At 43.4% G+C, this 11,109-nt stretch overlaps 1 protein-coding gene across 3 annotated transcripts in view; it reads left to right on the top strand.

Annotated features, from left to right (window-relative positions):
* LOC119572963 (protein rhomboid-like) overlaps window positions 1-8,403 on the top strand; it is an 8,802-nt gene extending 399 nt beyond the window's left edge. The window contains exons 1-6 of one of the 3 annotated variants that reach the window (XM_037919923.1): window positions 500-746; window positions 1,226-1,338; window positions 2,004-2,121; window positions 6,556-6,698; window positions 6,827-7,095; window positions 7,223-8,403. In XM_037919923.1, coding sequence (XP_037775851.1) covers window positions 1,226-1,338; window positions 2,004-2,121; window positions 6,556-6,698; window positions 6,827-7,095; window positions 7,223-7,491 — 912 coding nt within the window. In that variant the 5' untranslated portion in view covers window positions 500-746 and the 3' untranslated portion in view covers window positions 7,492-8,403. Of the gene's footprint in view, window positions 1-499; window positions 747-1,225; window positions 1,339-1,774; window positions 1,921-2,003; window positions 2,122-6,555; window positions 6,699-6,826; window positions 7,096-7,222 lie in introns of those variants that run through there. The other 2 variants (XM_037919924.1, XM_037919926.1) reach the window with 2 other exon arrangements.
* Window positions 8,404-11,109: the final 2,706 nt, after the last annotated feature.

Below are 11,109 nucleotides of genomic sequence, written 5' to 3'. Positions count from 1 at the left end.
TCGAATTCCGTATAATATTATATTTCTAGATAATAATATATTAATATATTAGCAGCATTCGAGTAAACTTGTTAGAAACGCGATTGAATTTGTGGTCCAGTTCGTTCATAACGTTAGCACATCTTGTTACGTTTAGTAGTGCAGTGCATAGACCTTATTCGCACAGCACGTGTGTTGAAATCCTTGACACCCATTTCTTCTTTGCATCGGCAATTAGATTAATGCTAATGCGAGTTTGTACAAAAAACAATTCGTTAAATTCTAGTTAGTAATAACAGTTTAGTCGGGCAATTTACGAACATCAGTCAGTTCATTATTCGTACCGTTAGATATCAAACGCGAATCTATTCTACAGTGGAATTTAAGAATATAATATATACATATATACATATATTTACTGATTCAATTCAATAAATAACTGATGATAGCGTAGTAGTGATAACAATTACAGAAAAGTCATCCCGAGAACCGATGCTCGCAGCCACGGCTCGAAAATAGGCTCAGTTGGTGTTTGGTTGTGGTGGAGTGAACACGTTAAGCCCTTCCTTTCCTCTTGTTAAGTTTATCACAGTTTATTTTGTTGTCGTATTTTATTTTGTTATGTGGTTATGCAAGGAATGGACTTTGCACACGACTATCGACTCTACCTAACATGCGATAATAACTTTTGACCTTAACGATTTTCGACAATGCGAACGAGTTAGTTATTAGTTTCAAAAAATCAAATACATCGATGGATTCACTAGGTAAGCCGTGTTGTTTTTGTTAACTAATGTTTGTCAAATACGATTTCGCCCGTGTTTTCCATATATATCGTGTTAAAATTGATAGAAGGTGTGATAATTTTACTTGGGGTTTCCATACTATTTTTAGCAATGGTGGAGACTAACACTTGCTGGCCTGGTGTTTGAACGGACTTACATTGGTATCTTTGATATTTAATTCACTATCGGTGAAATCTGAAGTTTGATGTAATAATTGGCTCCGTTTAATAGCACTGGTAACTTCGTTTTAAACAAACAAACTGGTTTCATAAGTTCCAAACAAAACGATATCATTTTCATGTCCGTCTGTGCCATTTTATATCACCAGTCTATCAGTTAATCATAGATCACACTAATGAGTTTGGTTAATATACAAAATTATATGCAGCGGTACAATTCTATTTACATAATATATTAATCTATTAGCAAATAATCTAATCATGTTGATTTCCTCCTTGCAGATGAGTGGGAAGAGGAGTCGTTCGTTCAAATGTGCAGTTCATCATCGTGATCGACAAGTCAGCTCTGAGAACGACTTCCATCTCCTTTTGCACGAACCCCCGATATTTAACAAGTAAGTTTTCAGTTTCCAGTTATTTCGAGTTAGAATTACATGTTATATATGTACATTTAGGAGATATATAGTTTAGAGTAGATGTATGTGATTTATATATATATATATTTTTTTTATTCGTGACTTGCCTTTGTAATTTGGGTGAAATGCCATTCAGTAGCGCACAAAAGCACGCAACCTAGGGACTATTCAGGGCTACCAACCCCATTCGATCAATTTTTCTCCGTTTTTAATATGGAGAGGCATTCATTTAAGGTCTTGATTAGATTAAGGGAACTGAGAGTTGATATTCGCATCTTCCGTGTTTGCGAAATAGCAAGTTGTTGTCATCATAATCTATAGTTATATGCTTTTGACATTTTGCATTCCTGTTGGCACTCATGGTATGCCTGGCTCTGAGCTACCTTGTAAGGTTTGGCACCCTCTAGTCTCTGACTCACTTGAGGGATAGAAACATGTGCTTTCGTGTGTTAGTGTTTGTTAGAAGGAAATTATGTTTTATTGTATGTATCCGTTTTGTGTATTACGTCATTGCGAGCGAAAAGCGACAGCTAGTTTGAGATTATGTCGTCACATCATACGGTAGGTCGCATGAATTACATAATTTGCTATCGTGTTCCCTCTTGTTGTTATTTTATCTAATTGTTATCTCCTGTTTCTTCCAGAATGGTGCGTTTAATCGCCGACGAATTCCTGACGGAGGAGCGAGACAGGAAGTACTACGCAGATCATTACAAGTGCTGGCCTCCTCCGCTCTTCGTTATCGCCGTCACTCTCATACAGGTCAGTACTGATAATTCTCTGTTAAAAAGTAATATATATCTTGATATTTTGTGTGATGGGATAGGGTTTAAAGGAAAGATTTATTTTCTTTTATCAAGTTTTTCACACTGTTAGCGTAATTTGTGAGGTCACTTTCATTCAGAGGTCAGGTCATTGGTGCCGAGTTTGGTAGCATTTAGCTTACTGTTCACATGTGCTACGTCAGTGGTAATTAATTTGTCAGAATAAAGTCCCCATCGATTCCCTGATTTCCCTGTCTAGAATCAGCTGACCGTTGCTTAGTTACCGAATGTAAACAAACCTTCGCCTCATTACCAGCGACTATTATGTGATTATCCTAATATTGATTTGTGCTTCCGTGTGCAGATTACTCGATATCTCTATTCTTTATATATCAAAATTCTCGCTAGACCAGTATGTCGCTGTTATCTAAATATAGTCAAAATTCTCGGAAGGGGTATGAAAGACCGCCGGCAGTAGCTATAGTGGGGTTTCATCCGGGCCACGATAGAAGGAGTCCAAATATTTACTCTTAAGGTGCAGTTCGTCAGTTTGGTTCTTCTACCTACCTTACCTGTAGTGCGGGGCGTAACTCTTGCCAATATACAGTTGTTCACAAAACTACGGTATGTGAGTCTTTTTAAGCCATTCGCGTTATACACCCCTTGTAAGCTTGGCGCGTGTCATTATACTGTAGTATCAGATTCGGGGATAGACTCGCGTCGAGGTATATTTGAGAGTTACAGAATATCGAGCGAAACCCACCAAGTTGCCTCCCTCCACTCCCACCCCTCCCCCCATCACCTGGTCCGCACGAGATGTCTCCAAAGGGCTTCACCCTTCTCCCCACGCCCTCCCCCTCCCTCCCTCACCCTTGCGTTACCCTGTCATACTTCCTTCCTCTTACTGAAGCACAAACACACCCACGGCGCCGAGGGGGGGGAAGGTGGAGCCGCAGACGACGACACGCACTCTGCATACATGGTGGTGCTGTGTGTTAATGGTTGAGCGATAAGTTGAGAATAATTTTTCCCGAATCGTCATGAGACCTTTCCTCACCCCTGGGGCAGAGTCCGTTCCCGCTAGTGTCAGCGCCCTCGAGTTTCCGGTGTTGGTTCTCTCTCTAAGTTATCGGTCCTTTCCCCTCTTTCACTCTCCCTCTCTTTCTCTCTATCTCTCTTCTTCCTTCCTCTCCTCCCACATATCATGCCTGAGTCGGAACCACATAGGCCTTGATGCGCCCCTCCCCACCCTCCCCCTTGGTCCTCCCCACCCTCCCCCTTGGTCCTCCCCACCCTCCCCCTTGGTCCTCCCCACCCGAGACCCACCACATCCTTTCCCCAAAAACAAAATACAGTACACTCCCTCCCCCTCCCTCTCCACCCCCACCCCGTCCCGCTCTCCCTCATATCCGCTCAGCAGAGTTCCACATCCGCATCCCGGGAAGAGCTCGTGGCCATTTAGTTTATAACTTGCTTCTCTTCGTGTAATTTCGTATTTGTGATTATTTTTTTTATTTTTCGAATAGGCGTTAATAACTTTACGAAAAAAATACACCTTCGTTCTCTGCTTGCTTGCTCCCTCCCTCCCTCCCTCCCTCCCTCCCTCCCTCCCTCCTTCCCTCCCCTCTCCCTCCGCCTTAAATATTATTTCAATTAAGCCAAATATATACCTAGCTTAGCTTCGTAGCCCATATAATCCAGCAAGGGTTTATCCAGCATGATCCCTCCCCATCTTATCCTAGCTGCGGTTAATCCAACATACCAAAGTCTCACCCGGTGGTACGTGTGTCTACGCGTCAGGTGGTACGCGGGGCGGGAGGGGGAGGAGGGGGAGGGATCTGTGCGTCTACACCCAGCTGTCGTTTCCCCCCTCCCACCCCCACCCTTCGCCCCTCCCCCTCCCCTTTGCTCGTTCTCGCGATCCCCCGGTGTTGAATTTGCACTTAATCACCCCATTGTTGAATCTAGTTTTGCTTCGTGCATGTGGATCGGGTGGGTGTGTACATTCAGTATAGGGTGTGTACGTGTATAAGTGAAGGAATCGTTTTGCTATGTAGATATATTTATATTAAGTAAGTAGGTAAGAGTGTGTGTGTGTGTGTGTGTGTGTGTGTGTGTGTGTGTGTGTGTGTGTGTGTGTGTGTGTGTGTGTGTGTGTGTGTGTGTGTGTGTGTGTGTGTGTGTGTGGACCGTCACCTGGCTGGGAGAGGCACGCGACCTCATCAGCCTTACACTCCCTCCGAGTTGTCCCGCCCAGGGCTAAACATGACTTTTTTCCGTTTATTTATTATTTTTTTATTCTGTTGATCTCCACTTTTCGAGATTCATGTCCTTTGATTTTTTTTTAAATTGTTGGCTATTTTTTTTATATGATAAGAATCCAATCTTATTTTGTGACCCCACGCGACCCCCTCCCCCCATTCCATCTAGACCGTCAGATGGCAAGCGCTAAGGGTATCCCAGACATCTTCGAGACACACTCCTTTTTCCTTCTCCTTCTCCTTCTCCTTCTCCTTCTCCTTCTCCTCCTCCTCCTTCTCCTCCTTCTCCTTTCCATTCCAATCCGTTCGTAGTAGGAAATATTTTTTAAGTGTTGCTCTAAATTCCGTTACCTTAGTTTCAACTCTCTCGTTTCGTGGCCGAGTCACGTGTTGACCACCACTAAACAGGTGTGTGTGTGTGTCTATGTCTGTTTGTACGTGTGACCACTAGCCTACAAACCTCGCGATCACCCCCCCCCCTCTTGCATCCCGTCCCACCCCCCTCTCAGTTGATCATTCAAGTCTCATTGTCGATAAGTCGCATTCACTCGCCAACTTAAGCAACTATAGTCATAAAGTTTCGGGAGGAATGTATTAAAAGACTCGCGTTCGGAATGAACTAGGTGCGGGCGGTGTAGTAACTAGGCTGTCGTGGGTGTGGTACCAGTCTGCGCGCTGCTCTCAGCTGACCACCAAAGCAGACCGTTCTACTTCGCTCGCTCGCTCGTTCGACTCGTACGCTCTCGTCCCGTTGCGTGTATTTATAGTGTTCTTCGGGCCGTTCTTGTTCTTCGTAATTGCAGTCCCCAATTCGAATAGGGTTTGGCTGTGCTTGACTTTTTTTTCTGGCGATCTACCTGTCAGCGAAAATGGTCCGTGTCACGACTACGGGGCTATTTTTAACGCCGATATTTTTTTTCTTTCATTCCCGCCTTTCTTTTCAAATCCCCCCCCCCCCCCCGTTCTCTCTAGTTCGCTCGGCGCCCATTAGCGATCCCCCCCTTTATGGTAACTTACGAGTAGCGATAAGGGTCTAGTTATCTCTCACAGTGACAGCCGAGACTTGCGAAACGTCTACGGTCCGCCTTTACGGCTGTGCCAAACAAAATGTCAACCGGCGGCGGGCGGGGGTGGGCGTGTTTGTGTCTCGTTTCATATCTCTTCGTTCGCTGTTCAGGTGTGGGAGAATGTCAGGTAGGTAGCGTTCTATAGATGGAAGATCCGCGTGCTAAGGCCATAATGTACTAAAAAAGGGTTTTTCGCCTTCCGTCGTGGCGCCACGTAACAAGGGTTGCGTCACCTCGCCGTCGCTGCAAGGGTAATAGATCATGTTTCGGCGAGCGGCGAGGACATCGCCGGGAGGTCGGGCAGAGGAGAAGGGGGGAGGGGGCATCTGGCACCTACGTGATGGTGTCTGGGCACCCGAGCTCCCACACGCTCGACAAGAAGCCAGTCCGCCGTCGCACTTGTCGGATTTTATCGAGGTATTCCGCGTCCCAGCAGACTTGGCCACTCAACAGAAAGTTCAGGCAGCGACCGCAAGCTTGTGGCTAGACTACCGCGTGGGGTGATGGTGGCAGCAGCGGCGGCGGCGGCGGCGACGGCGCCAGCCACTTGGTGCCAGCTGTACCCGCCTCCCATTGCAATCCGCCGGTGGCACTTCCGCCCATGTTTTGTGTTATTTGTCCCGTGTAGGGGAGGGTGGGCGGGAGGGCGAGGGGGCTTCGGTCAGGGCGAGGCCGGGCTGGTCAGGTGAAGGGAGCAGCCCCGCGATGTCCCCTTATGGGCCTTCAAGCCGCCATCAGGAACTGCATTCGCGTTTATTTCTGGCAGTGACACGTGTTTTGTAACGTAGCGCCGATAAAATATGACCCAGCAACATTACCTCGTTCCCGTTCCCACTGGCGAGAGCCGTGCTCCTCCTGACCTGTATTTATACCTCGAAGACACTTCCCAAAGACGTAGATAAAATAGCACTTAATTGTAGAGCTAGTGGCGTGGCGCCTGCTTTGGCAAGGTCTAGTCCTCTTGCATGACATCAGCTGGTGGACTGGCGCCATCGGGGGTCACACAACTATGTCACGAATTCTTTGCTCTTTTTTTGCACTAGTCTTTAGGTATTCCAAGTGGTGTGATATGATGAACTAACCTGTTCTCTTCTTCTCCAACAGTTGGGTGTGTTCGCGTACTACACGGTGATCACGGGAGAGATGAACGTGGCCGGTCCTGTGCCCATCGACTCGCCCTTCATCTACAGACCCGATAAGCGCCATCACGTTTGGCGGTTCCTCTTCTACGCTTTCCTGCATGCTGGGTAAGTTGATGTCCCCCGTGCGTCCTTGTCTGCGCGAAATAGTCTGAACAATAACGCGTGCTTTGCATTCCTCGCTCTAAAATCAGCCGTGCATCCAACTAACGTTATTTTTTCCTCTCCTTTGCCAGATGGGTTCACTTAGCATTCAACCTTTTGGTCCAGCTGCTGGTCGGGTTGCCCCTGGAGATGGTGCACGGGTCGGCGCGCATCGGCACAGTGTACCTGGCCGGCGTGCTTGCGGGCTCCCTCGGCACGTCGGTGTTCGACGCCGACGTGTACCTCGTGGGCGCCTCGGGAGGTGTGTACGCCCTCCTGGCGGCGCACCTCGCCAACGTGCTCATCAACTACAACAATATGCAGTTCGGCATCCTCCGGCTGATCGGCGTCTTCTTTGTCGGTAAGTGTCTTTGCCATGGAAGACTTATCACCCCATTATTGTGAAAAACATCTCGCTGTATATATATAGACTTTGAAAACCAAATATTTTGGCCGGTTTCCTAATGTTCGTTTCCCTTCTCCTGCAGCAAGCGCCGACGTTGGTTTCGCCATCTACGACCGGTACGCGCACGAGACGGTGGGTTTGCCGGTCTCCTACGTGGCGCATCTTACCGGGGCGTTAGCGGGACTCACACTCGGACTAGTCGTACTCAAGAACTTCGAGCAACGCCTCCACGAGCAGCTCCTGTGGTGGGTGGCCCTCGGGGTGTACGCGGCGTGCACGATGTTCGCCATCCTCTTCAACTTCTTCCACCCGTACCCGTACATCGGCGTGGCGCAGGGCCTGCTGCTGTAGGCGGCGACGGCGAGGGGGAGGTCGAGTGTCTGGCCGCCGAAGGCCAAGGTTGTTCCGAGTGTGCTGGGTTGGCTGCTCCGCCTCCAAAAACCTCTACTGTGTTGCTGCGGGGTCTCCGCCGTGAGACCTCAAGTATATATAGGTCTTGAGGAGTTGAGGTTGTTACGCGAAAGAGGTTGGGCGCCAACCCCCGCTAACCCGTCTATGGTGCTGTGAATCAAGCCAAAGTTTCTTCGCTCATACTGGTGAAACTGAACTATAATACCAAAGGTACTGAGCCTACCTTATACTCAGAGAGAAAGAGATTGTTATTTATTAGTGTCATAATATAGATCAGCTTGTATAGTTTTACGATATATTCCATGCTTGTTTATAACTAGTCAAACAAACATTTCCAAAGGCGAATTCTTCTCTACCTCTCTTTCCTATTATGACTAGCCGGAGCTAGTCGCCAACCACTGCTAGTCTCAAGTCATACTTATAAAGCCTAGCCTCCCAGTGGTGTTCTTACCGGTGTTATTCATTTTTTCAACTGTTCCATTGTTCTTGTAAATAATCTCCTTGGAACACGGGGCGGGACATTACTGTTTGGCTGGAAAAAACGTTTGCTTTTTTGCATTCATAGTCCATTCCTTATATTGTTTGAAACTTAAATATTTATAGGCTTTGTGAAGGAATTTTTTTCCTTAACTATGTTTATTTGGTTCCTAGTCTATTTTTTCATGAAGTCTTGAAAATGTTCAAGTTTACATATCGTTTCCTATTTCAGTCAGTTTCCTTCGATTTACTGTCCTAAATGTATAGATTACATAGATGTATGATGTATATTTTTACGTTTTGTATGTTTCTACATGTCCAAATACTGTGTAAGAGAATGTTATTTATATCATTAAATTCTTTTTACAAAACTTACATGTGTTGTTTAATTAGAACCAAAACCCATTAAGAAAGAAACACAAAGGTTGACCCAGTCACGCATATCATAACCAGATTAATATGATCTGATTAAGAAGCAGAGATTAGTAATCATAATAAAAGCAATTAAGAGTACCTTGCAGTCTACTCTGGTATGTTAATAGCTTTGCCACATTCTTGTATGTTATGTATGTTACTGGCATTATATTGCTGTATTAACTTTGCAAAGTTACACCTCATATGGTGATTACCACACTAAAAGCATTCTATTTTAAGTACTATAATTGGCTGAGCACGAACTAACGAGCGAGGACACGTGGGTTATATAAACGAACATGTACTACAGCAGAAAGCTAATCGAACACAGCTGCTTCACAATTCAAGCACAAAGGGATTATACACACAACTGTACAAATGCCATACACCGTGACATTCTCATCATTGCAATATTCTCCTATTCAAGAGAGGAGTAACACTTGATACAAGACAGAAGCTCTTTTTTTCCTTGTTGTCCTGTAGTCTTTGTTGATGGCAAGAGCATGCAGGCGGTTGGCACCCAAGCAGGCCAAAGCTCTTGGCTAAACTCAGCGCGATCGTCTGCTGGCGAAATGTCCTTCAGAGAAAGCTCTCATAAACTGTATATGAATGTACTATTTATTGGCATCTTTTTGTGTGTAAATGCGCCACGAGCCCTGAAGATCGGAAGATTGTTTATTCAGTAAACATAAACTACGGATAAGTAATATGAAGCTCGGGTGCTATCGGCGGATTCTCTAGTTTATATAGCTAGAACTGCAATGGATGTTTTTGAAGATTTGTGCAGAAATAAAAAAATGACACATTTCGCATAAATAATAAACAAACTTTTAATATTAGCTGAGCAATGTTTGATTGTATATCACTTTTAACATACAGCAAAGAAAATATAAATCAGCACTGACCTGGCACTGTTTACTAAGCAACGTTAGAATGTCAATGATACTAGGTACAAATATGGCAATCGCCGAGCAAAACTCTGCGGGAGAAAAACGCCCGGATTCATTCACCACCATTGACCGTACGGGATGAAGCTACAAGATAAATATGGATAAATTTGATGTTGATAAGATTAATGATAATGAAAACATAATACAAGAGCAATAATAAGAGACTGTTCCTCGCAAATCATGGAATTTCTAAAGTGTCAAAGATAAAAGACATGATATTGTAAAATAAAGTATGGCATAAATGCTTATGAAAAAAGAAAATGCTTATTAATTTAACTATAAAAGACAAATAATTTTACATTAAAGATAACGTTATAATGCTACTGATAGTGGAACGGACAATTGTGTTAACTACCATAATGTAAAAACAATGATAGCGACGATAACTGTTACTAAAATATTAATTATTTTATATATTGTAGTATATTATGAGTAATAACGAGGAGTTTTATGATTAGTATGGTAGTGACGATGACATTCGCTGTGATAGATATTATTTATAATTTGATAACTATAAATATTATTATAAGCGTAGCAATTCAGACAAAACAAGACAAAAACAGTCTAAGAAAATATATAAACTTATACTAAATTGAAAAAAAAAAAAAAAAAAAAAAAAAAAAAAAAAAAAAAAAAAAAAAAAAATATATATATATATATATATATATATATATATATATATATATATATATATATATATATATATATATATATATATATATATATATCACATGGGAAGAATGAACTACAGAATCTGAGTTAGGGATGAGTATATTTCTGGAAACGAACGCACTCACTGAATATAACAAATCATGATATCGGATTTCAAGATGATATTCCCGTGAACGACGTAATGATGGGCATATCTGCAGATCCAGCACAGTCTTACGTGTGTGAGATTATCAAATATTTCATAGTTGAGTGCAGTGGTAAAATGGTATGAATAAGTAAAGGTTAAATTGATAAATTCCTGAAGATCATGATTGAGATTGGAGGAGATGCATATGGCGAGGATGACAATTTGATTGATCATCTTCCCTTAGTCTCTCTCTCTCTCTCTCTCTCTCTCTCTCTCTCTCTCTCTCTCTCTCTCTCTCTCTCTCTCTCTCTCTCTCTCTCTCTCTCTCTCTCTCTCTCTCTCTCTCTCTCTCTCTCTCTCTCTCTCTCTCTCTCTTATAAGTATCGTTATACAACACTCATACGTACCTACTACCTATACCATGTATCTACACGCAGCTAAATCTGAATAAAGAAACTGAATAAAAAATATATATATCTACGTAATTTCGCGCGAAAATGATATCTACGTAATTTCGCGCCGTCACTGATAACCCTTATCTTCACCGCAATACTGAAAAAAAATCCATCCACGTGGCTAATGTAAATGCGTGTACGTGGATATAAATGCAAATTGATGCATGCGCGTCCAAATGCGCTCTCGGATTGATTGCCTTAAAAGATTTATTAAATACTTCGTTAGTTTAAGGTTTCCTCTATAGCATAAACGTCGACAATTTCACGTTATTGCAGTTTTATCATATGTTTGTAGTGCATTCCCCGGGAACATACCGGTACTTGAATTATATATGAAAGTTTGAAATAATGTAAACATTTGATGAGCGAACTTTAAACCTAACTAACACAACAGTTAATTAACCAATTAGTCATAGTATAGCCTGAGAGAACAGCTTTGAACGCACTTGGTCTAAAATATCTG

This window comes from Penaeus monodon, chromosome 5, assembly GCF_015228065.2.
Source record: "Penaeus monodon isolate SGIC_2016 chromosome 5, NSTDA_Pmon_1, whole genome shotgun sequence".
Lineage (NCBI taxonomy): Eukaryota > Metazoa > Arthropoda > Malacostraca > Decapoda > Penaeidae > Penaeus > Penaeus monodon.
Note: the sequence above shows the minus strand (reverse complement) of the source record. Positions and strands in the feature narration are given on the sequence as shown.